General features: G+C 37.8%; 1 protein-coding gene across 1 annotated transcript; it reads right to left on the bottom strand.

Annotated features, from left to right (window-relative positions):
* Window positions 1-7460: 7460 nt before the first annotated feature.
* Window positions 7461-8777, bottom strand: LOC107952462 (uncharacterized). The gene is made up of 2 exons (XM_016887714.1): window positions 8646-8777; window positions 7461-7841 (listed from the first exon to the last, which is right to left on the bottom strand). The coding sequence occupies exons 1-2, from the start codon at window positions 8775-8777 to the stop codon at window positions 7461-7463; spliced, it is 513 nt and encodes a 170-aa protein (XP_016743203.1).
* Window positions 8778-22893: the final 14116 nt, after the last annotated feature.

Raw genomic sequence — 22893 nt, 5'->3', positions numbered from 1 at the left:
AAAAGAAAGTTAATACTAGTTCTTTTAGTTCCTTTGGGTTCGATAATAAGGTATTGCTAAAGCTATACTACTGTTCGATAGGTACACTTGCCTTTATCGTGATAATAGTTAGTTTCAAGAACGATTCATTATAAATATTTAAAACCTGTCATGAATACACGTATCAATTATATTAGTTCAAATGTTTTTTTTAATTTGGGTGCTGTCGGTTATGTAACAGCCCGATTTTGGGCCTAGTCGGAACAGTGGTTCAAAAACCACGGTTCTGAGGCCAGAGAAATTATTTTTATTATTATTTTTGTATTATAACATGTTTTCATAGGAGCATGAAAAATTTGATGAATTAATTTTAGCGTTTGGGAGCTTAATTTCGAAAAAAGACTAAATCTCATAAAGGGAAAATGTTTTATTTTACTAGATAGATATACCAAATTCCTAGAGAACTATAATTGAGGGTATTTAAAGTGCAAATAGACCTTTAATAGGTGCCTGGTCGGCCATAGGGGACAAGAATTGACAAAATTGACAAAGTTAGGTGAGTTGGTGACTTAATTTTACTAAAAATAAAATAAGAAAAAGAAGACTAAGTGGTCATCTTCTTCACCACCAAAAATATCAGCAAACTTGGGGTTTTATAAGCTTAAAAATTTCAGCCAATCTTCACCCTTGCAAGTAAGTGACTTTGATGGTTATTTTTGTTAATTTTTGTGTTTTTGGAACCCTTATAGCTTAATCTAGCTAATGATGGGACTATTTTGCAAAATGGTTGAATGTCTAGGGTTTTGTCATGTGACTATTCATATTGTTTACTGAATTTTTATGGAAGAAAATGAGTCATGGTTGTGTAATAAACAACTTTTGTGGAAGAAGTTTGCATGAAAACACCTAAAAAGGGTTATTTTGTAAAGTTGTAAAATAAGTTGTAAATGTGTGAAATAATTGAAATTATGAGTTGCTATAGTAATAAAAAGAATTTAGGTAGGCTTGATAAAGGAGGAAATTAGATAAAAATCGATTTATGAGCCAAAGGGAAAAATCGTAATTTTTGTAAAGTGTAAGGGCAAAACGATCATTTTGCCAAATTGTGAATTATAGAATGTTTTAATTAATGTAATGATTAAGTGAGTGAATTTCATCATGTGAGATCAAGAAAATCGAGATTTGAGCTTAAATCGGAAAGTACAAGGTTATGGACTAAAATGGAGTAATTAGTCGGAATTGCATTCGAGGTAAGTCTGCGTGACTAAATAAATATGCTATCCATGTTATTGTTAATATACTTGAAATCTATTTTTATATGATTGTATTTAATTATATATTGATGGGGTTATGTATGATAAAGTGATGCCAAATGTTAATAACATTTTTGTGATGATTGAATACATTAGAAATTTGATGGAATATGACATTCCATTGAAACAAGTAAGTTGTGCGTAAATATTACAACTTTATCGTTATTATGCATTGAATGTTTGATTTCGTATATAAGGCTTGAATGCATCTATAAGTAATGGTATGATGAGACTTATCATAATAAACTCTCTGTTGAACCTTAGGAATAGACTGGATAATCATGCCATAACATTTGGGTGATATGTGTGCTAGTGTAAGACATGTTTGGGACATGCATCGGCCATATTATAAGAGCCAGTGTAAGGCATGTCTGGGACATGCATCAGCCTCGAGATATGCAAGACAGTGTAAAACCTATCTGGGACATAGCATCAGCCTCAATATATGGAAGTCAGTGTAAGACCTGTCTGGGACATGGCATCGACACCGATAGATGAGAGCCAGTGTAAGACCCGTCTGGGATATGACATCAGCCTCGATATATGAAAGTCAGTGTAAGACCTGTCTGGGACATGGCATCAACTTACATGTGTGAGCCAGTGTAAGACCATGCTTGGAACATGGCATCGGCATCGTACCCTATGTTTGAAGCTTAGTGATTATCATGTGGTATTCCAAATGGTTCAACAGGAAATTTAAGGTTTAAGTCGAAATGATAGAGCTTATGGCTATGTTGTGAGTGGTACAGGTACTTACATGAAATTGATGAGGTGTGAATTCAATTCATCTTGTATGATTTGTAAGGAATGAATATGAGCATGTTGAGTAACACAAGTATGTATGCCAAGCTCATGAGAAATGATTTCGGTTTATGATGCATATTTGGGGAAGATGTAAATGGGTAATTCATGCTTATGAGAATTATTTGTGATGAACTTGTGATTATAAGTTTATACTTATGATGTATAAATATGTATCTTTACCTATATGGTGAAAATGAATTAATAAGGTGTGATAAACTTAGTATCATTAATTTACACTAAAACAGTTTTGAACAGAAGCCGTAGTCCGACTTTGGAAATCCACCAAGAATTGTGGAAATTGAGTTAGAGGCTTAATAAAATATGAAATTAAAGCTTAATGAGTCTAGCTTCACATAGAAGAAACGGTGTAAGCAAAATAGTTTCATATTATGAAATACTTAAATTGTTGTGAGATAGAGTCAGAATGATTTCGAAATCCCCTGTCCTAATTTTGGAAAATAATTAAAAATTGTACAAAAATGATTTTGAGTTAAAATTTATATTATTAAAATCCTTAATGAATCTATTTTTAAAAAAACAAATGGGAATATCATTCGAATCTCGTGTGAGGAGATAATTAATTTTTAGTAAAGAAAGGTTGAAGCTGTCAAACAGTAGAACAAGGGTGACTTTGAAGAATAAAATGTACTAATTGGATAAACCAAAAATTATTAAACTTTTATGGTAAGAATATATATGAGTCTAGTTTCTAGGAAAATTAGCATATCTAAATTTGGAGTTCTGTAACTCCAGATATAAATAATTTAGTGACTGTGAATCGAGAAAACAGCTTGACCTGAACATAGGAAAAAAAGACCATTATAATAGTATTACCTTGAGATCATGTTGTAAGACTTGGTGGAAGTATATTGATAAATTGCTTATTATTTTCATATGGACTTACTAAGCGTGAAGCTTACTCTTGCCTTTCCATTTCTTTTAGCTTGTCAGGTTAGCTCGGGGTTGGAGATCGTCAGAGGTAGCATCACACTATCAAGTCACTACCTTTGGAATAATGAAACATATAATAAAAATTTCAAGTCAGTGGTGTGTATAGGGATCTAGTTTATTGACATGTGTTATTATTCTTTGGCCAAATGTATTAGCTTATATTGAGTTATATGTATATGGCCATGAAATGTGGCTCATATTGATTATGGCTTGTAAACCTAACTATTCTTGTCATGTCTAATGTTTATGTTGTGATTATATTTGTTTGCCATGCATGGTTGGCAATATGACATGTGTGTTGGATGTATGCTCTATGACCAATCGAGGTGGCCATAGCGATGTAGTAATTGCACTTTATAAAAACAACGTGATAATGGTTGAACATGAGTGCTTGATGGATAAGTTGGTAACCATAGTATAATGATAAAAGTGATCATCAAAATGACAAGTCTTATGAATGTGAATTAAGGAATCTAGACTTGGTATTGCATGAGTAGATGCATTACATGTAAGAGGACATGTTAATATTATGGATATGTTTTAATAAAGAGTTGTTAATCACTAAAATGATGTCATGATTCGTGGTTTTAATATGTATAAGGTTGTAAGGGTTTATGGGTAACATGAAGGCTTGAAAAATAGCCTAAGTGTTGACTACACGGGCTGAAACACGGTTGTGTGTCTCAACCGTGTGAGGGACACGGCCTGGAGACACGGGCGTGTAGCCCGGCCATGTGGTTCAATTTGCATGCTGACATCATAAACAGAGAATTACATGGCCTGAGGACACGGGCATGTCCCTATGTCCACACGGGCGTGTGATCCTGTTTCATGGAAAGAAATTTTCTAAGTTTTTCCAAAACTTTTTAAGGTTATCGGTTTAGTCCCTAACTACTTTTAATGCATGTTTAGGGCTTCGTAGGCCCCTGTATGGGACATTATGCATGTGTATGAAAATTTTTGAATTAAAAGAAATTTTGTAGCCTGGTTTTTGTATTTTTGTGAATGATTAAGTCCGGAAATGCCTCGTACCCTGTTTTGGTGTCAGATATGGGTAAAGGGTGTTACAGGTTACCTAGGTTCTATTATATTATTTCTATTATTCCTCGTAAGGCATCACAATACGATTTCGATTACTAGCAGAGCTATTTGTGGTCTCCTCCGGTAAGGAGAAGTCTGTATTTGACATCCCTTGGTAATATAGTTATTTGCTCTCAAGATGAGCTCATCTTCTCCCAACTTAAACACGCAAAGAAATCTTACAAAGGGAGATTTCGCAGCATCGTTTACTTCAATGTAAGCACATTGCTCTTCTCTTTGCTAGCTCACTACATATCATTTTTTCCCTTCTTCGTATTATTTAGAGATTACATGTTTACTATTTTCTACATTTCTTTTAAATGTTAGAAAGATTTTGTTACCCTTCTTCGTGTAAAATTCCCTTGCCTCTGGATTGTCTATGGCATTAACAGTTGAATACACTCCATCCCAATGTTCAACTAGACAAGGTTGATGGATAGTAATGTTAGTAATAAGTTTTGATGACAATTGTAATACCCTAAACCCGGCCCAGACGTCATGACCAGATCTGGCGATGTCACATTGAAGTGTTTTTCGAAATCTAAGGCTCATTATTTAAAAACCCCTTCTTTAACATGCCTCTTTGTATAGATTGAAAAGTCGTTTTAAAGTCTTACTGCTTATTCATAATGTGGGACTTGTACTTTTAAAGGTTTCTTTTAGTAAAACGTTATTAATTTTACAAGCGGTTTGTTATTCGCAAAAGCTTTGAAGACGAGTTACGTATTTGTGATGGTTTTCAAAACGTTTGAATTTTTTGAAAACTCATGTTTTTCCTACTACTGACAGTTGTAAATCACAAATAAATTTGAGTAAAATACCAAAATAAAAAATTAAACCTGAGAGGCCTTATTACTTAATGTAAAACCCAAAATAAGCCTTAATTATTATATTTAAAGTTAACTAAGTCGAGTGGCCACCCCTGAGTGCTCCGTCGTATTGATCTGCCTAAGTCTGGGGATTTCTTACACAGTTAACAGATGGGTGAGTTTACAAAAACTCAGTGTGTGAAATCTCACAATAGCAATCAATCAGAGCAAACACAATTTGGGCCTAAACCCTTTCAGCTTCAGTTAGGGCCTTAGCCCATATCAGTAACAGTAGCAATCTGGCTTGAGCCCATTTCAGTAACAGTATCAGTGGGGCCTAAGCCTATTACAGTATCAGTATAGTATGCAATCAGAAAATCCTACCCAATCCAGCCTTTACACACCATTTTCGTACCAACCTTACACACCATGTGGGGATAAAATCAACCCAACCATCCCTACACTCCAAGTAGCACCGGTTGCGACACTAAAACAGTATTTGCAGCAGAACTGCCAGTAATAGTCTTATAGCCTTTAAATACACTTTCTCCAAAATCATATATCCCACCACATGCAACATAATATAAATGTATATGCAGTATAAATGGCATGCTCAAACAGTCATACATCACATAGGGGTATATCAGTCATTTAAAAAAATAAGGGTCCAGGTACACTTACCAGCCCAACAATAGGTCCACAGTCATCCTAGGCGAGCCATGCAACCTTAACAGTCAATCGGTGATAATAGGCCCACGGCCCATATATGGCCCATGTGGGCCCACACACTCGTATGGCCTACATAGCCCAAAAATGGCGTTAGCCATGTGGTTTATTTAGCTTGCCCCAATATTTACCACACTTTTGTACAATTTTCCCGTTTCGGGCCCACAGGCCCATTGGGCTTACACGGCCCAATTTGGCCCAAAATAGGTCGATATTGTTTCGGCCCATGAAAACGCCCATGGCCATCTCGTCGACCACACGGCCTGCCACATGGGTGACCACACGCCCGTGTGGTGTCGACAGCCTACTTTCCGACTTTTCAGCTTTTCAGCTTTTGTCGTTTCACATCTAATGGTAGTGTTACACACACTTGTTATGGAATTGTAGCCGAGACGCTTCCGAGATCAAAGCACCTATAATTAACAACAACCCCACCATAAGTCCATATCATGGTTAATCGAAAACCATAGTATTAAAAATACTTTAACCGATTTATCGCTACTTACCAATCGAACAATCGCAAAACCCCTTTTCTTCCAAAACCAATGTTTCCTCTCCAATGCTTTAACCTTCACACGAAACAGTTCACCGATTCATAATAATCTATAACCCAAAATAAATATATCAAGTACTTAAAGTACTTACCACGAGTGAAAAGATCACTTGTTGGGAAAGAATAATCGGCCTAACCCCTTGATTATTGAGATCGAGCCCCTAGTAATAATCGGTAGAACTACAGTGTTAAATGACAATCATTAAGGTGGAATAAAGAATGAGTGAGAATGATACATTAGGACCATAGAAAAAGAAATCGAAATTTCCTGAGAAGAAGACTAACCAATATTCAGCTAAGACCTAAGCCTAAAAGTCGACACAATTGAAAAGGGGTATTCGGTTTAAGCAAGAGAAAAACAAAGGATATTAGGGTTCAGCCACACAATAGAAAAAGAAGAAACAAAGGAAAGAGAAGTGCCACTCAAGTAATCGGCCAAGTTAAGAAAGTGGAGAAGACATAATAGACAAAAAAGTAGTAGATAGGGGAAAGTAGTATTCGGCTAAGAACAAGGGGAAATCGGTAGCACTCTTGGGGCCCTTTGAGGGACTACTCGAGACTAAAAAGAAGAATGAACAAAAAATAAGCTGTTTGCAGACTTGAAAAACAAGGAGAGGATTCGGCACCTAACTAGACTATTTTCAAAATTTTGAAATAATGAAAACCTCTATTCGGTCAACAACCTAACACCTTTCCCTCAACACACCCCTACAAAATCAAAACTCTGTGTGCCATCAGTTCAATTTTGGCACAAACACTTTCAAACCATTCAAATTCCCCAATTTCCTCTTCAATTTCCTCCCCTCCATCTCCTCAGATTCGGCTAACAAAAACCCCATTCTAATCTGCTCAAACTCTTGGTGTTTCGGTCAAACATAACTTCCTCCCACGACCACTTGTAAAAATAATCTCTATTTGCACAAGTAGGTGTTTGAACTTTAAACCACTAGCACACTCCACATGCCACTATCCACTAGACCAGTAGGCCCATTCTATCATGTTTTAACAACTTTTACTTTTAACCCTACTGACCTAAGATAGGGGTTTAATCTTTAAAAGTAAAATTTTTATGGAAGCTAATGATTGAACCCATGACTTTCCAGATACTCCCAGAGCACACAATCACTAAGCTAGACATAATTTCACGTCACAAATACACAAAAATAATTTTATTAGAGATTTGGGGATTTGGGGTGTTACAATTCTACCCTTCTTAAAGAAAATTTTGGCCTCGAAATTTCCTGATTAGAATAGGTGAGGATTTTGTTGTCGCATCGGCTCCTCAGGTTCCCACGTGGCCTCCTCAGAGCTGTGATTACGCCATAAAACCTTAACCAATGGAATAGACTTCCTTCTCAATACTTTTACATCTTGATCCAATATTTGAACTGGTTCCTCCTCAAAAATCAGATTTGGTCTAACTTCAATCTCCTCAACCGATACAACATATGTAGGATCAGATCGATAGCGTCTCAGCATAGAGAAGTGGAACACATCATGAATTCGCTCTAATTCCGGAGGTAGCTCTAACTGGTAGGAAACTGGTCCTACGCGGTAAGGCCCAATAAACCTTAGGCTCAACTTGTCCTTACGCCTAAATCTTAGTACCTTCTTCAATGGTGAGACCTTGAGAAAGACAAAATCTCCCACAAAATACTCAATTTTCTTACGTTTCAGATCTGCATACGATTTCTATCTGTCTGATGCTACCTTCAGTCGATCCCGAATTAATCTGACTTTATCATCAGTATCAGATACTAGCTCAGGGCCTAGAACACGTCACTTACCCAACTTAGTCCAACATGAAAGAGTGCGAATCGAGACGTGAAGCGAAAATCTCTATCAGATATTATAAAAACTGGTACCCCCATACAGTCTCACTATCTCGGATACATACAACTTAGCCAGTTTCTATAACAAATAGTCAATACGAACCGGTATAAAATGGGCAGATTTGGTCAACTGATCCACGAAGACCCATACCAAATCCTTATTAGTAGGCGTTAAGGGTAACCCACTCAAAAATTCCATAGTTACTCTTTCTCACTTCCACAGTGGAATCTTAACTGGCTGAAGCAACCCAGAAGGCAACTGATGTTCCGCTTTAACCTGCTGGCAAGTCAAACATTTCCTCACAAAGTTGGCAACCTTACGCTTAAGACCTGGCTACCAATATATCTTACGACGGTCTCTGTACATTTTATTTCCACCTAGGCACATAGCATAAGGGCTATTATGCGCCTCTCGCAGTATAGACTGCCTTAAAACAATATCCTTAGGTACATAAATTCTGCCTTGGAAACAGAGTACCCCTTCACTGTTCAGCCTAAAATTCAGAGTATTACCATTTTCAACCTAACAGAACCGAAGACCCAATGACTCATCCCCCAACTGTTTATTCTTAATCTGCTCAATTCACAACGGTCTTACTTGAAGTTCTACCAACAAACTACTGTCATCAAATAAACTGAGGCGAGCAAACGTTGCCCTCAGATCAGTCATGGCTCTACTACTCAATGCGTCAGCCACCACATTGGCTTTCCCAGAATGATATTCGATCATACAGTCATGATTCTTAAGCAGCTCAATCCATATAAGCTGCCTAAGATTTAACTTCTTCTGAGTGAGGAGATACTTAAGGCTTTTGTGATTCGTGTAGATGAAACACTTCTCATCGTACAGGCAATGCCTCCAGATTTTCAGTATGAATACCACCCCAGCTAACTCCAAGTCATGCATCGGATAATTTGTCTCATGAGTCTTAAGCTGTCGAGACGCATACGCTACCACTTTACCCCATTGCATCAACACACATCCCAAACCGATATGTGATGTATCGCTGTACACAGTGAAGTTCTGTTCAAACTCTAGCTATATTAAGACAGGGCCCTCAGTCAGTACTTTCTTGAGCTTCTCAAAGCACTCTTACTGCGTATCAGTCCAGTTAAACGGCACACCCTTACGTAGTAGCTTAGTTAAAGGCGCGGCAATCAGTGAAAACCCCTCTACAAAGCATCTATAATACCCTGCCAGTCCTAGGAAACTGCGAATCTTAGATACTGTCTTAGGCGGCTTCCAGTCCAACACTGCCTCAACCTTTCGAGGATCAACCCTAATCCCCTCAGTAGATACCACATGACCAAGAAACGTTACCTCATGTAACCAGAATTCACACTTGCTGAACTTGGCGTACAGTTATTTCTCCCTCAAAATTTGTAGAACTACTCGGAGATGTTCATCATGTTCATCTTCAGTCCTCGAATACATCAGTATGTCGTCGATAAATACTATAAAAAATCAACCTAGATAGGGTTGGAACACTCGATTTATCAGATCCATGAAAGCTGCCGGTGCATTTTTCAGTCCAAATGGCATTACTAGGAACTCGTAATGACCATAACGAGTCCTAAACGCTGTCTTGAGCACATCAGCCTCTTTAACCCTCAATTGATGACACTCCGATCGAAGATTACCTTTAGAAAAAACTGAAGCTCATCGCAGTTGATCGAACATATCATCAATACTTGGCAGAGGGTACTTGTTCTTAATGGTCAGCTTATTCAGTTGTCTGTAATCGATGCACATTCGCATGAATCCATCCTTCTTTTTCACAAATAAGACTGGTGCTCCCTACGGAGACACACTCAGTCGGATGAACCCAGAGTCCAAAAGTTCTTGAATCTGAACCTTAAATTCCACAAGCTCTTTCGGTTTCATTCTATAAGAGACGATGGACACTGAAGTTGTACCTGGAAGGAGCTCAATCTCAAACTCCACTTCAGGTTCTGGAGGTAACCTAGGTAGCTCTTTAGGAAAGATGTCCGAAAAATCCTTAACTTTTTTTATATCCTTTACCGAAAGGTCCCCAACATTTGAAACACTGATATAGGCCAAGAACGCCTCACAACCCTTACGTACCAACTTCTCGGCCCTTAACATTGAAATCACATTTGACAAATAGTTTCTACTTTCCCCATGACAACTACCTCGTTTTCCTCCTCAGTTCTCAGTGTCATCCTTTTTATGGCACAATCCAAACTCACTCGATATTTGACCAACCAATCTACCCCCAATATTAAATTGAATTCTCCGAAAGGCAGTTTCATAAGATTAGCTAGAAAGACGACTCCTTTCATTTTTAAGGGAACATCTCTAAACATCTTATTCACCAAGACAGACAGCTCCAACAGACTTAGTATAGTAATCTCGCTTGAAGTACTCTCAACCGTAACCTCTAGGTTTTTAGCAATCAAACAGGAAACATAGGAATGAGTAAATATTATATCTATCAATGTAGTATATGGTATATTATAAATAAAGAACATACCCATGATGACGTTTGGAGCATCTGTCTCCTCTTGACGATGAGCAGCATACACTAGAGCTAGCTGTCTTGCCTCAGCCTTACCAGCTCCTCGGCCCGAAGCTCTCTGACCACGGTCTATACCATTTCCACCTCTGGCCTGCTCACGGCCTCTCGGTGGCTGCTGAACAACCTTCTAAGGTGTATTACTAAAACCAAAACCAGTAGCTAGCACCTGATTGATCCTCTATGGACAATCTCTGATACGGTGCTCCATATAACCGTACCTCAAACATGTCCTAATCCGTTTTCAGCACTCGCCCTGATGGCGTCTCCCACAGTCAGCACAAAACTGCGGTTCAGTAGAAGCAGCAGGGGCCCAAACTCTAATCGACCCATCAACTCTAGCCTTTTTCTTAGGCCTCTAAAATGAATTTGAGGGCTCAGCATCCCTCTTACCTCTGCTTTTCTCTCTGTTCTGGTGCTTAGTGCACTTCACTTCTTCGGTGATTTTCACCTTGTCAACTAGTGCTGCAAAATCCTTCTCTTTCTGAGGAGCTATCAGAACCCTTAAACCATCTTTGAGGCCATCCTCAAATTGAACACACCGCTCGTATTCAGTTGCCACCATCCCATGTACATAGCGGCTCAGTCATAAAATTTCAGCCTCATATTTAGCCACTGTCCTATCTTCCTGAGTTAAATTTAGAAATTCCCTCCTACGGGCATCCACATAGCTGGCACCTACATACTTAGCCTGGAAAGTAGTCTTGAAAAACTCTCAGGTCAATTGATCGGCTTAAGTGCCCTCTTTGACAGTAAGCCACCAGTGATAGGCCTCATCTCTTAACAGTGATACTGCACCCTTTAATTTCTGTTTGGGGGTGTAGTCGAGGTCATCCATAATCTTCTTCGTGGCCTCGATCTAATATTCAGCCACATTAGGGGCCACTCTAGTAATACCCCTGAATATCTCAGCCCCATTAGACCTGATTCATTCCGTAACAGGCCCACGACCCACAGTACTAGTACTAGGCCCAGCAACCCTTTCCAGAGTCCTCAACATCACTTGGGACAGTGCGTCGTCCCCAGCCACTCGATTTTAAGACCCTGTCCCAGTCATAGATGAAGCTAGTGCCTCTTTAGCTTCCTCATTATATTGGTGTCCAGCTGACGAACACTCAGCCCGAGCACCTCCACGTCCTTTGCCGCGACCTCTTTCACGAGTACCTTTGGTGATCATTATCGAATGCACTTAGCCTATATTTACAGTTTTATGCTAGTCAGTTTATTGTTCCAGTGTTTATTACAGATATTTTATGAACAATATTATCTCAGAGTTTGTTTTCGCAATTTGCAGTCTTACTCGGTTTGTAGTTTACTCTAACTAAAGAGTTTTACTATAGTTTTACTACCTAAAGTAGTTTCAGTAATAACATTTTAATATAACCCTTTCAATATAAATAGTCAGAAAACTTACAGGATCGGCGGGGAGACTCGGTGTACCACTCATTCAGTAAAATATTTCCAAATTATATCAATCACTTTAAACTATTTGAAACAATTATATTAAAGTTTCCACATTTTTGCAAAAGCCCAAATCCACAGTCGAGTTTTGCAATCTGGCTCTGATACTACTAAATGTAACATTCTAAACTCGGCACAAACGTCATAATCGGATCTGGTGATGTCACATTGAAGTGTTTTTCGAAATCTAAGACTTATCGTTTAAAAACCCCTTTTTTAACATGCCTCTTTGTATAGATTGAAAAGTCGTTTTAAAGTCTTACTGCTTATTCATAATATGGGACCTGTACTTTTAAAGGTTGCTTTTAGTAAAACATTATTAATTTTATAAATGGTTTTTTATTCGCGGAAGCTTTGAAGATAAGTTACCTATTTGTGGTGTTTTTGAAAATGTTTGACTTTTTTGAAAACCCACGTTTTTCTTACTACTAGCAGTTGTAAATCACAAAGAAATTTGAGTAAAATACCAAAATCAAAAATTAAACCAAGAGGTCTTATTACATAATGTAAAACCCAAAATAAACCTTAATTATTATATTTAAAGTTAACTAAGTCGAGTGGTCACCCCTAAGTCCTCCGTCGTATCGATCTGCCTAAGTTTGGGGATTTCCAGCACAGTTCACAGATGGGTGAGTTTACGAAAACTCAGTGTGTGAAATCCCACAATAGCAATCAATCAGAGCAAACTCAATTTGGGCCTAAGCCCTTCAGTTTCAGTTAGAGCCTTAGCCCATATCAGTAACAATAGCAATCTGGGCCTGAGCCCATTTCAGTAACAGTATCAGTGGGGCCTAAACCTATTACAGTATAGTACAGTATGCAATCAGAAAATCCTACTCAATCCAGCCTCTACACACCATCTCCGTACCAACCCTACACACCATATGAGGATAAAATCAACCCACCCATCCATACACTCCAAGTAGCACCGGTTGCGGCACTAAAACAGTATTTGCAGCAGAACTGTCAGTAATAGGTTTATAGCCTTTCATTACAATTTCTCCAAAATCATATATCCCACCCCATGCAATGCAACATAATATAAATGTATATGCAGTATAAATAGCATGCTCAAACAATCATACATCACATAGGGGTATATCAGTCATTTACAAAAATAAGGGTCCAAGTACACTTACCAGCCCAACAGTAGGTCCACAGTTATCTTAGACGACCTGTGCATCCTTAACAGTCAATCAATGATAATGGGCCCACAGCCTATATTGCGGCCATGTGGACCCACACGCTCGTATGGCCCACATAGCACAGAAATGGCCTTAGCCGTGTGGTTTACACAGCCTGGCCCAATATTTACCACACTTTTGTGTGATTTTCCCGTGTTGGGCCCACAGACCTATTGGGCATACACGGCCCAGTTCGACCCAAAATGGGCCGATATCGTTTAGGCCCATGAAAATGTCCATGGTCATCTCGTCGACCACACGACCATATTTTGTTACGTGGCCACCCGTGTGGTGTTGACAGCCCACTTTTCGGCTTTTCAGCTTTTCAGCTTTTGCCGTTTCACATCTAATGGTAGTGTTACACACACTTGTTATGAAATTGTAGCCGAGATGCTTCTGAGATCAAAGCACCTATGATTAACAACAACCCCACCATCAATCCATATTCATGGTTAATCCAAAACCATAGTATTAAAAATACTTTAACTGATTTATCGCTACTTACTAATCGAACAATCGCAAAACCCTTTTTGTTCCAAAACCAACGTTTCCTCTCCAATGCTTTAACCTTCACACGAAACAGTTAACTGATTCATAAGAATCTATAACCCAACATAAATATATCAAGTACTTAAAGCACTTACCACGAGTGAAAAGATCACTTTTTGGGAAAGAACAATCGGCCTAACCCCTTGACTATTGAGATCGAGCCCCTAGAAACAATTAGCAGAACCACAGTGTTAAATGACAATCATTAAGGTGGAATAAAGAATGAGTGAGAAGGATACATTCAGCCTACAAAAAAAGAAATCGAAATTTCCTGAGAAGAAGACTAACCAATATTCAGCCAAGACCCAATCCTAAAAGTCAACACAATTGAAAATGGGTATTCGGTTTAGGCAAGAGAAAAATAAATGATATTAGGGTTCGGCCAACACAATATAAAAAGACGAAACAAAGGGAGGAGAAGTGCCACTCAAGTAATCCGCCAAGTTGAGAAAGAGGAGAAGACAGAATCGATAGAAAAAAAGAAGATAGGGGAAAGTAGTATTCGACTAAGAACAAGGGGAAATCAGCAGCACTCTTGGGGACCTTTGAGGGACTACCCGAGACCAAAAATAAGAACGAACACAAAACAAGTTGTTAGCAAACCTGAAAAACAATGAGAGGATTTGACACCTAGCTACTCTATGACCGAAATTTTGACAAAATGAATACCTCTATTCAGTCAACAACCTAACACCTACCCCTCAACACACCCCTACCAAAACCGAAACTCTGTGTGCCATCAGTTCAATTTCAGTATAAACACTTTCAAACCATTCAAATTCCCCGATTTCCTCCTCAATTTCCTCCCCTCCATCTCCTCAGATTCGGCTAACAACAACCACATTCAAATCTGTTCAAACTCTTGGTGTTTTAGTCAAACACAACTTCCTCCCACGACCACTAGTAAAAGTAATCTCTATTTGCACAAGCAGGAATTCAAACCTCAAACCACTAGCACACTCCACATGCCACTATCCACTAGACCAGTAGGCCCATTTTGTCATGTTTTAACAACTTTTACTTATAACCCTACTGACCTAAGATAGGGGTTTAATCCTTAAAAGCAAAATTTTTGTGGAAGCCAATGCTTGAACTCGTGACTTCCTAGACACTCCAAGAGCACACAATCACTAAGCCAGACATAATTTCATGTTACAAACACACAAAAATAATTTTATCAGGGATTTAGGGATTTGGGGCTTTACAAAAATAGTGAAGGTAGTGTAAGTTGGGAGATTGCTTGATTTTTTCCCTTTTTTATGGTGAGTGGAGGGTGAGGGGTTACAAACATGAGATGAGTTGTTAGCACTAATGAAAAGGTTACCTACAAGAATGTCTCATTTTCCATCATTGAGGTTTTGTTTTAATTACCATTATAGGTAAAGGTATATGATGGCTAATGCATTGGAAGGAATGTCCGAGCACATTCAATAAGTTGAAATTTAAAATATTTGATTCTTTTTTGTTTCTTATTTTTCTAGATGCTTCGATGCAAACTTGATTGAAATTCCTGTTGAAGTGGAGACCTCGGATATTCGTTACTACCATGTATGAAATACTGATTTCTTCCACCTTCCTAGTCTTGTTTGTTTTGCTTGCTTTAAACCTTTGCAATAGCAAGTGTAATTGAGCGTTTACTATGTACAGCTAGCCTTCTTCACAACTAGAGAAGTTCATGCACTTGAAGAGCTTACTTGGGTGAGTGATTATCTATTGCTAATTACTTATATTATTATGAAGCTTTGAGTTTTGTTTCTTATCATAAGGTTGAAAAAGAAAATAAAATGAAATTAATGCGGTTAGTCTATGTAAATATTTTTGGTTCTAATGCATTTTTTTGGCATATATGTATGCATGAGTATTCTTATACATTAAATGATGATTCTTCATGTATTTTTTTTCCTCTTTATCCCTAGTAAAAGGCTATGCATGCTGCTTGTAGGATTATGGTATTGACTTCGATGATCTTGATCATCCTGTTAAGGCATTCCGGTACAGATATGGCAGTAAGTTTTGCAGGAACATGAAACGTTCAACCAGTAAGTAGTTATCTTGTATATTCTATAAACAATGTTTGGTTTTGGGTCTTTACATGGTGGACTAATTTTTTCTTGTTTAATCACCTGTTTTACTTGTGTTTTGCAGATTTCTGAATTTAAAACAATCTTAAACATTGTAAATTTTGCATGTGAAGAGGTATATCATAATATTATTGAATTGACTTAAGAGTGGTTTTTATTTATTTGTTCGTATTTTGTAATTCTCTTAACTACTTTTGTATTGCTTAATTTAGGTTCGAAATTCCTGTAAATTGAAGGAGATCATGAAGAAAATCCTTTGTTTGGGAAATACCTTGAATCAAGGAACTGCAATGGGTAAATTATATATTCAGTTTTCCTTTTTGCTTCAGTCTTTTATGCTAGAACCTATGATGCTCTGACTCTCCATGTTTTTTTAATTATTTTAAGTACTTGTATCCAAACCTGTATCCAATGCATATCCAGGCATGAGCTTATGGATATGATCCTTAAAGACTCCAAATAAACGAAGATCTTAAAAAAAAATTAAACATACCCGTGTAAGAGCTATGTTTTTCACACTCTCTGTTTTACTTGAAGTACATGCTTTCGACACATATTCACTTAAGAGTATGGAGATATTCCCCTAAAAACACCCTCTAAATATATGAAAGAACTTTGAAAATACTAAACATACTTGTGTCATATATATAATCGTATTTGACACTCATTTCTAACTCCTAGCACAAGAGAAGAGATTTACTAGCTAAACCACATATGATGTATTACTTTGATTATTATCTAGACTCTTCCGGATGAGGTTAAGTCACATATTTTGAGCAGTATTTCTTAAACTGGAAAGAGGAAACCTTGTGTTATGTGCAGTCTTAGAGTAACAGATTCAATGTTTGAAGTATTCTTTTCATTTAGGATGGTTGCTATCAGATTTTAGTAAGCTATGTTATTGGATGTGGATATGTGTTCGACACATATCATGCCACCATACCCGTTAAATATGAGTTGGAAAACGGGTGCTTGAGCAATGTGATTCGTAAGGATGTGTGTTCCTTTAATATTTTCAAAATTATTCTTATAATACTGGTTCTGCTATTGGATTTAATTTGGACAGTCTTCTAAAGCTCTCAAAGACACGTGCTTCTAATAGCAAGATGACACTAATGCATTACCTTTGTAAGGTTTGGTAATTTTTATTTCCTTCTTCCTCATTGGTGTTATTAAGGTCATTTTTCTTGTAAGATTTAAGTTTATAGAATAACTTGAGCCTATTAGATCCCAGCTTAACCCAACCTTATAGGCTTTTTTCTTTCTTGAAAATTGGTTTCAGGGATTGAAAGTTTTAGGGTTGAGTCAAGGGCATTTTAAATAAAATCTATACCACCCAAGCCAGTGATATTTTCTAAAATATCACACTTTTAGTTTTATATACAGTTTGTTAGTGTTTACTGGACTTTATTGTATGTATTTAACTTAGTTGGTAGATTTTTGAAAATAGAACTTAAGTTTTGAGGTGGGGTAGTTTGAGGTCGGGTCCAAGTGCTAGAGCCTAAAGTTAAGTTCAAGTTCAGGGCAAGTATCAGGTGGAAATATTTATAGGTTGGTCAAAGGTAGGACCGACAAAAATCCACCCACTGAACCCGTTACAAACCCATTGACTAATTTATGTTTTACACCTACTTTATATGTTATTTTACTTCTAGTCACTTGTTTCTGATGCAAAAATGAACCATCAATTTCGATTGATATCAGCTGTATTTTATTGTGGCTCAGGTCCTAGCAACCAGGACACCAGAACTTCTTAAATTTCACTTGGACTTGGTCAGCCTTGAGGCTACATCTAAGGTTTCCATTAGTCCTTTAGCTTATGAAATTTATAGTTTGTTAACCTATGTTATTTTGAAACTTCTATTTCTCTTAAAATTATCCTTGTCCAACTCTTGTTGGTAACAGTATGTTGAGTTTTAAGCCTTCTGTCCTTGCAGGTACAATTAAAATATTTAGCAGAAAAAATGCAAGCTATAATTAAGGGATTAGAAAAAGTTAAGCAGGAGCTGGCTGCCTCAGAGGATGATGGTCCTGTGTCTGAAGGTTTTCGGGAGGTACATTGTTGTTTCACTGCTCTTTATTCTTCAACATTCATATTGAACATTTGTGGCATTCTTCAGTATGTTTGACCACTTGTCAAGTATTTTATTCCTATGTTACACTGATTCTTTATTTTCCCTAAAGTGTTTCTGTTCGACTCTTGTATCCAAAATATATTTAGACATAGGTAAAAGAGTATGATCATATCCATTTATAGTTATGAGGATTAATTCCTAATAGTTGCCTTTCCGTACCAAGCTCCAGTATCTAATGATGACATTGCTATTTATATCTAATGATGAATTACATTAGTGTCTAATATTTACCAACTTGAAAGACTTGCGTTGGACAAGTTATTCATGTAAATAAAGCATGTTGCCCAATGTAATTCATCCACAGTATTCTAAATAATACCGTTGAATAACTGAGATAAGTCGAGCTACATAAGTAAAACCATGTTGAATTGCAGTATTTCTTTATAGGGGAATTGCAAGGCACTCAAATTACCTCGGGGATTTGTTGCTGGCTTTATCTTTTAGTTTACCCTGTGGATTAAGGTAACTTTCTTTTCTTCTTATCGCCTGCGTAGTTCGACTTTGCTACTTGTTTTTAGCTTTTATGTGATTTATCATCTTTTTTTTTTCTTTTTAAAATTATTGTATTTGCTCTAGTTTTGCTGCGTGATTGTTTGTCTATTTTGTGTTTTTTGTTGTTAGTTTTGTGTTATAATTTGTTCCAAAGTTAGATTTCAAACCTTTAGATTTATAATTAGGGCTTATTGGATTTACTGGTATTTTTAGTCGAATCTAACTGTTCATCAGACCCTGATATTGCCTTTTGTGCTTGTAATTTTAGATATTAGAACTAAAGAATAATTTCTATATAACGTTAAACAACAGTAGTGCAGCATGTTTCTGTTCTACTTTTTGCAAATTAATAGTATTGTTCCTGTTAACATTAATGGGAGACAACATTAATGGCAAACAATACAAAGTGGTGCAAGTTTAGCACCCTAAAGTTGACTTTGAAAAAGTGGCATGAGATAATTTTTTTTGGTCCTTGAGATAATGGGCTATTTATTGTTTGGTCCTTAAACCTCAACTATAAATAGGCCTTCTCATTTCTCATTTCAATTCATCCCAACCAATCTTTCTCTCTTAGTTTTCTCTCTTCTCCCATTTGAGAATTCTTAAGGAATTCTATTTGTTTGTAATACTTTGGAGATAGTAAAGTTATCATCTGGTGTTAGTGCCCAAGGACGTAGGTATAATTTACCGAACCTCGTTAAAACTCTTGTGTTCTTTCTTGTCCTATTTTTCTTTCAATATTTGAGGGTATAATAGTAGTATTTAATTGTGCTATTAAATTACTATAGAATGGATATTCTGTCTAAGGAAAGACTTGGTATTTAAGAGATCCATGTGATCCACCTCTCTTTCCTGGGAATTGAACTTTGTGTGATTTTTTAGTACAATAATTTACACGCTTCCGACCCTATTGGAACAACAAGTGGTATCAAAGCCGAAGGTTAATCGTAGTATGCTCTGTGGTTGCAGTTTAAACTAATCTTCCACATCAGAAAAGATTTCCTTAGGTATATTGAAAGATTATGGAGAAAACGGTCGGTGTAGGAGCTTCAACATCGTCCATGTGGACAAGACCGACAATTGCAAATGCAAGATTGGCCGTGGAGATCTTTGATGGCACGGGCCATTTTGGTATGTGGCAAAGTGAGGTTCTAGATGCCCTTTTTCAGCAGGGTCTAGACATTGCCATTGATGAAGAGAAACCAGATGATGTACAGGAGAAAGATTGGAAGGCGATCAATCGGTTGGCATGTGGCACAATTCGATCATGCCTTTCTCGAGAGCAGAGGTATGCTTTTTCAAATGAGACTTCTGCAAATAAGTTGTGGGTGGCACTTGAAGAAAAATTTTTGAAGAAAAACAGTCAAAATAAGCTCCACTTGAAGAAAAGACTGTTTCGCTTCACATACGTCCCAAGTACCACAATGAATGATCACATCACCAAATTTAATCAGTTAGTCACTGATTTGCTGAATATGGATGAGACATTCAAAGATGAAGATTTGGCTTTGATGCTGTTGGGGTCACTTCCTGAGGAGTTTGAGTTCCTAGAAACTACTCTACTTCATGGAAGAAGTGATATATCTCTGAGCGAAGTCTGTGCGGCCTTATACAGTTATAAACAGAGAAAGAAAGACAAACAGAAAAACTCAATTAGAGATTCAGAAGCTTTAGTAGTCCGAGGTCGTTCATACACTGGGAAGAAAACTCAAAAGGGGAGATCAAAGTCAAAGTCCAGACTCGGGAAAGATGAATGTGCTTTTTGTCATGAGAAAGGCCACTGGAAGAAAAATTGTCCAAAGCTGAAGAATAAGGGAAAAGCTGCTGTAGATGCTTGTGTTGCTAAGCATGATACTAGTGACTCTAAACTATCACTGGTTGCATCATCATCGTCGTTCCATTCAGATGAGTGGATATTAGATTCGGGTTGTACCTATCATATGTCCCCTAACCGGGAGTGGTTCTCTGATTTAGTAGAACTAAATGGAGGAGTTGTTTATATGGGCAATGACAATGCCTGTAAAACTGTTGGGATAGGTTCAATCCAATTAAAGAATAAAGATGGATCAACCAGAGTTCTGACTGATGTTCGGTACGTGCCCAGTTTGAAGAAAAATCTCATCTCATTGGGAGCCTTGGAATCCAATGGTTCAGTTGTTACTATGAGAGATGGGGTTTTGAAAGTGACATCTGGCGCACTTGTGATATTGAAGGGCATCAGGAAAAATAACTTGTATTACTACCAAGGTAGTACAGTTATTGGAGCAGTCACTGCAGCTTCCGGCAACAAAGAATTGGACTCAATACAGTTGTGGCATATGAAGTTGGGACATGCCAGCGAAAAATCCTTGCAAATTCTAGCAAAGTAAGGATTGTTGAAAGGTGCAAAGGCTTGCAAATTTAAATTTTGCGAGCATTGTGTTCTGGGAAAGCAAAAGAGAGTGAAATTCGGTACTGCTATCCATAATACAAAAGGTATTTTGGAATATGTTCACTCAGATGTGTGGGGGCCTTCCAAGACACCTTCATTGGGAGGAAAACACTACTTTGTTACTTTTGTTGATGACTTTTCCAGAAGAGTTTGGGTGTATACCATGAGAACTAAGGATGAAGTGCTTAGAGTTTTTCTTAAATGGAAAACTATGATCGGAAACCAGACTGGCAAGAAAATCAAGCGGCTTAGGACGGACAATGGAGGGGAATATAAAAGTGATCCGTTCTTCGATGTGTGCCAAGAGTATAGTATTGTTCGACACTTCACAGTTAGGGATACACCACAGCAGAATGGATTTGCAGAGCGTATGAATCGAACATTGCTGGAGAAAGTTCGATGTATGTTGTCCAATGCTGGGTTGGGCAAGCAATTTTGGGCTGAGGCTGTGACATACGCTGGCCATCTTGTTAATCGTTTGCCATCATCTGCATTAGAAAGAAAAACTCCTATGGAGGTATGGTCTGGAAAACCGGCTACAGATTATGATTCCTTACATGTGTTTGGATCCACTGCATATTACCATGTGAAGGAGTCAAAGTTAGATCCGAGGGCAAAGAAAGCTCTCTTTATAGGAATCACTTCTGGAGTGAAGGGATTTCGTCTTTGGTGCTTAAGCACAAAGAAAATGATCTGTAGCAGAGATGTTACCTTTGATGAATCTGCCACATTGAAAAAGGTAGCAGATAAAGATATTCAGACGAGCAATACTCCACAGCAGGTGGAGTGTACTCCAAAACAGGTGGAGTTTGAGCAGATGGGGATTTGCCCAGTTAATAAGTCTAATTCTCCAGCCACAATGGAGGAATTAGAGGTTGAAGAGGTTCTGACCCAAGAACCACTAAGTACACCAGAACCAGTTGCAGTTGCAAGGCCACGGAGAGAAATTCGTAAACCTGCTCGATTTACTGATATGGTGGCCTACGCCCTTCCCGTTGTTGATGATATTCCTATCACTTATCAAGAAGCAATGCAAAGCTTAGAAAGTGATAAATGGAAAAACGCCATGGATGAAGAAATGCAGTCTCTCCGGAAGAACAATACTTGGGAGTTGGCGCAATTACCGAAAGGTAAAAAGGCAATCGGATGCAAGTGGGTATTCGGAAAGAAAGATGGATCTCCTAGTAAGAAGGATATTCGCTACAAGGCAAGATTGGTAGCTAAAGGCTACGCTCAGAAGGAGGAAATTGACTACAATGATGTATTTTCCCCCGTTGTGAAGCATTCCTCCATTAGAATTTTGTTGGCCTTGGTAGCACAGTTGAATTTGGAGCTAGCTCAACTTGATGTTAAGACGGCTTTCTTGCATGGTGAGTTAGAAGAGGAGATCTATATGACTCAGCCCGAAGGATACACAGATGTTGGTGGTAGAAATTGGGTTTGTAAGCTGAACAAATCGCTATATGGATTGAAGCAATCCCCGAGGCAGTGGTACAAGCGATTTGATAGCTTTATGAGAAGGCAGAAGTACACAAGAAGCAAATATGACAATTGTGTATATTTGCAGAAGCTGCATGACGGATCTTTCATTTATCTACTCTTGTATGTTGATGATATGTTAATCGCTTCGAAGAGCCAAAATGAGATAGATAAGCTGAAGGCTCAGTTGAATCAAGAGTTCGAGATGAAAGATCTAGGTGAGGCCAAGAAGATTCTCGGCATGGAGATAAGTAGAGATAGACCGAGAGGCAAGCTCTGTTTAAATCAGAAGCAATATCTGAAAAAGGTATTACAATGTTTTGGTGTAAATGAAAACACAAAACATGTAAGTACCCAACTTGCTTCTCATTTGAAACTTAGTGCTCAATTATCTCCGAAGACTGAAGATGAAAGAGAATATATGGCGAAAGTCCCATATGCTAATGCAGTTGGGAGTTTGATGTATGCGATGGTGTGTACGAGGCCTGACATTTCAC

Source organism: Gossypium hirsutum, chromosome A02, assembly GCF_007990345.1.
Source record: "Gossypium hirsutum isolate 1008001.06 chromosome A02, Gossypium_hirsutum_v2.1, whole genome shotgun sequence".
NCBI classification, from domain to species: Eukaryota; Viridiplantae; Streptophyta; class Magnoliopsida; order Malvales; family Malvaceae; genus Gossypium; species Gossypium hirsutum.
Note: the sequence above shows the minus strand (reverse complement) of the source record. Positions and strands in the feature narration are given on the sequence as shown.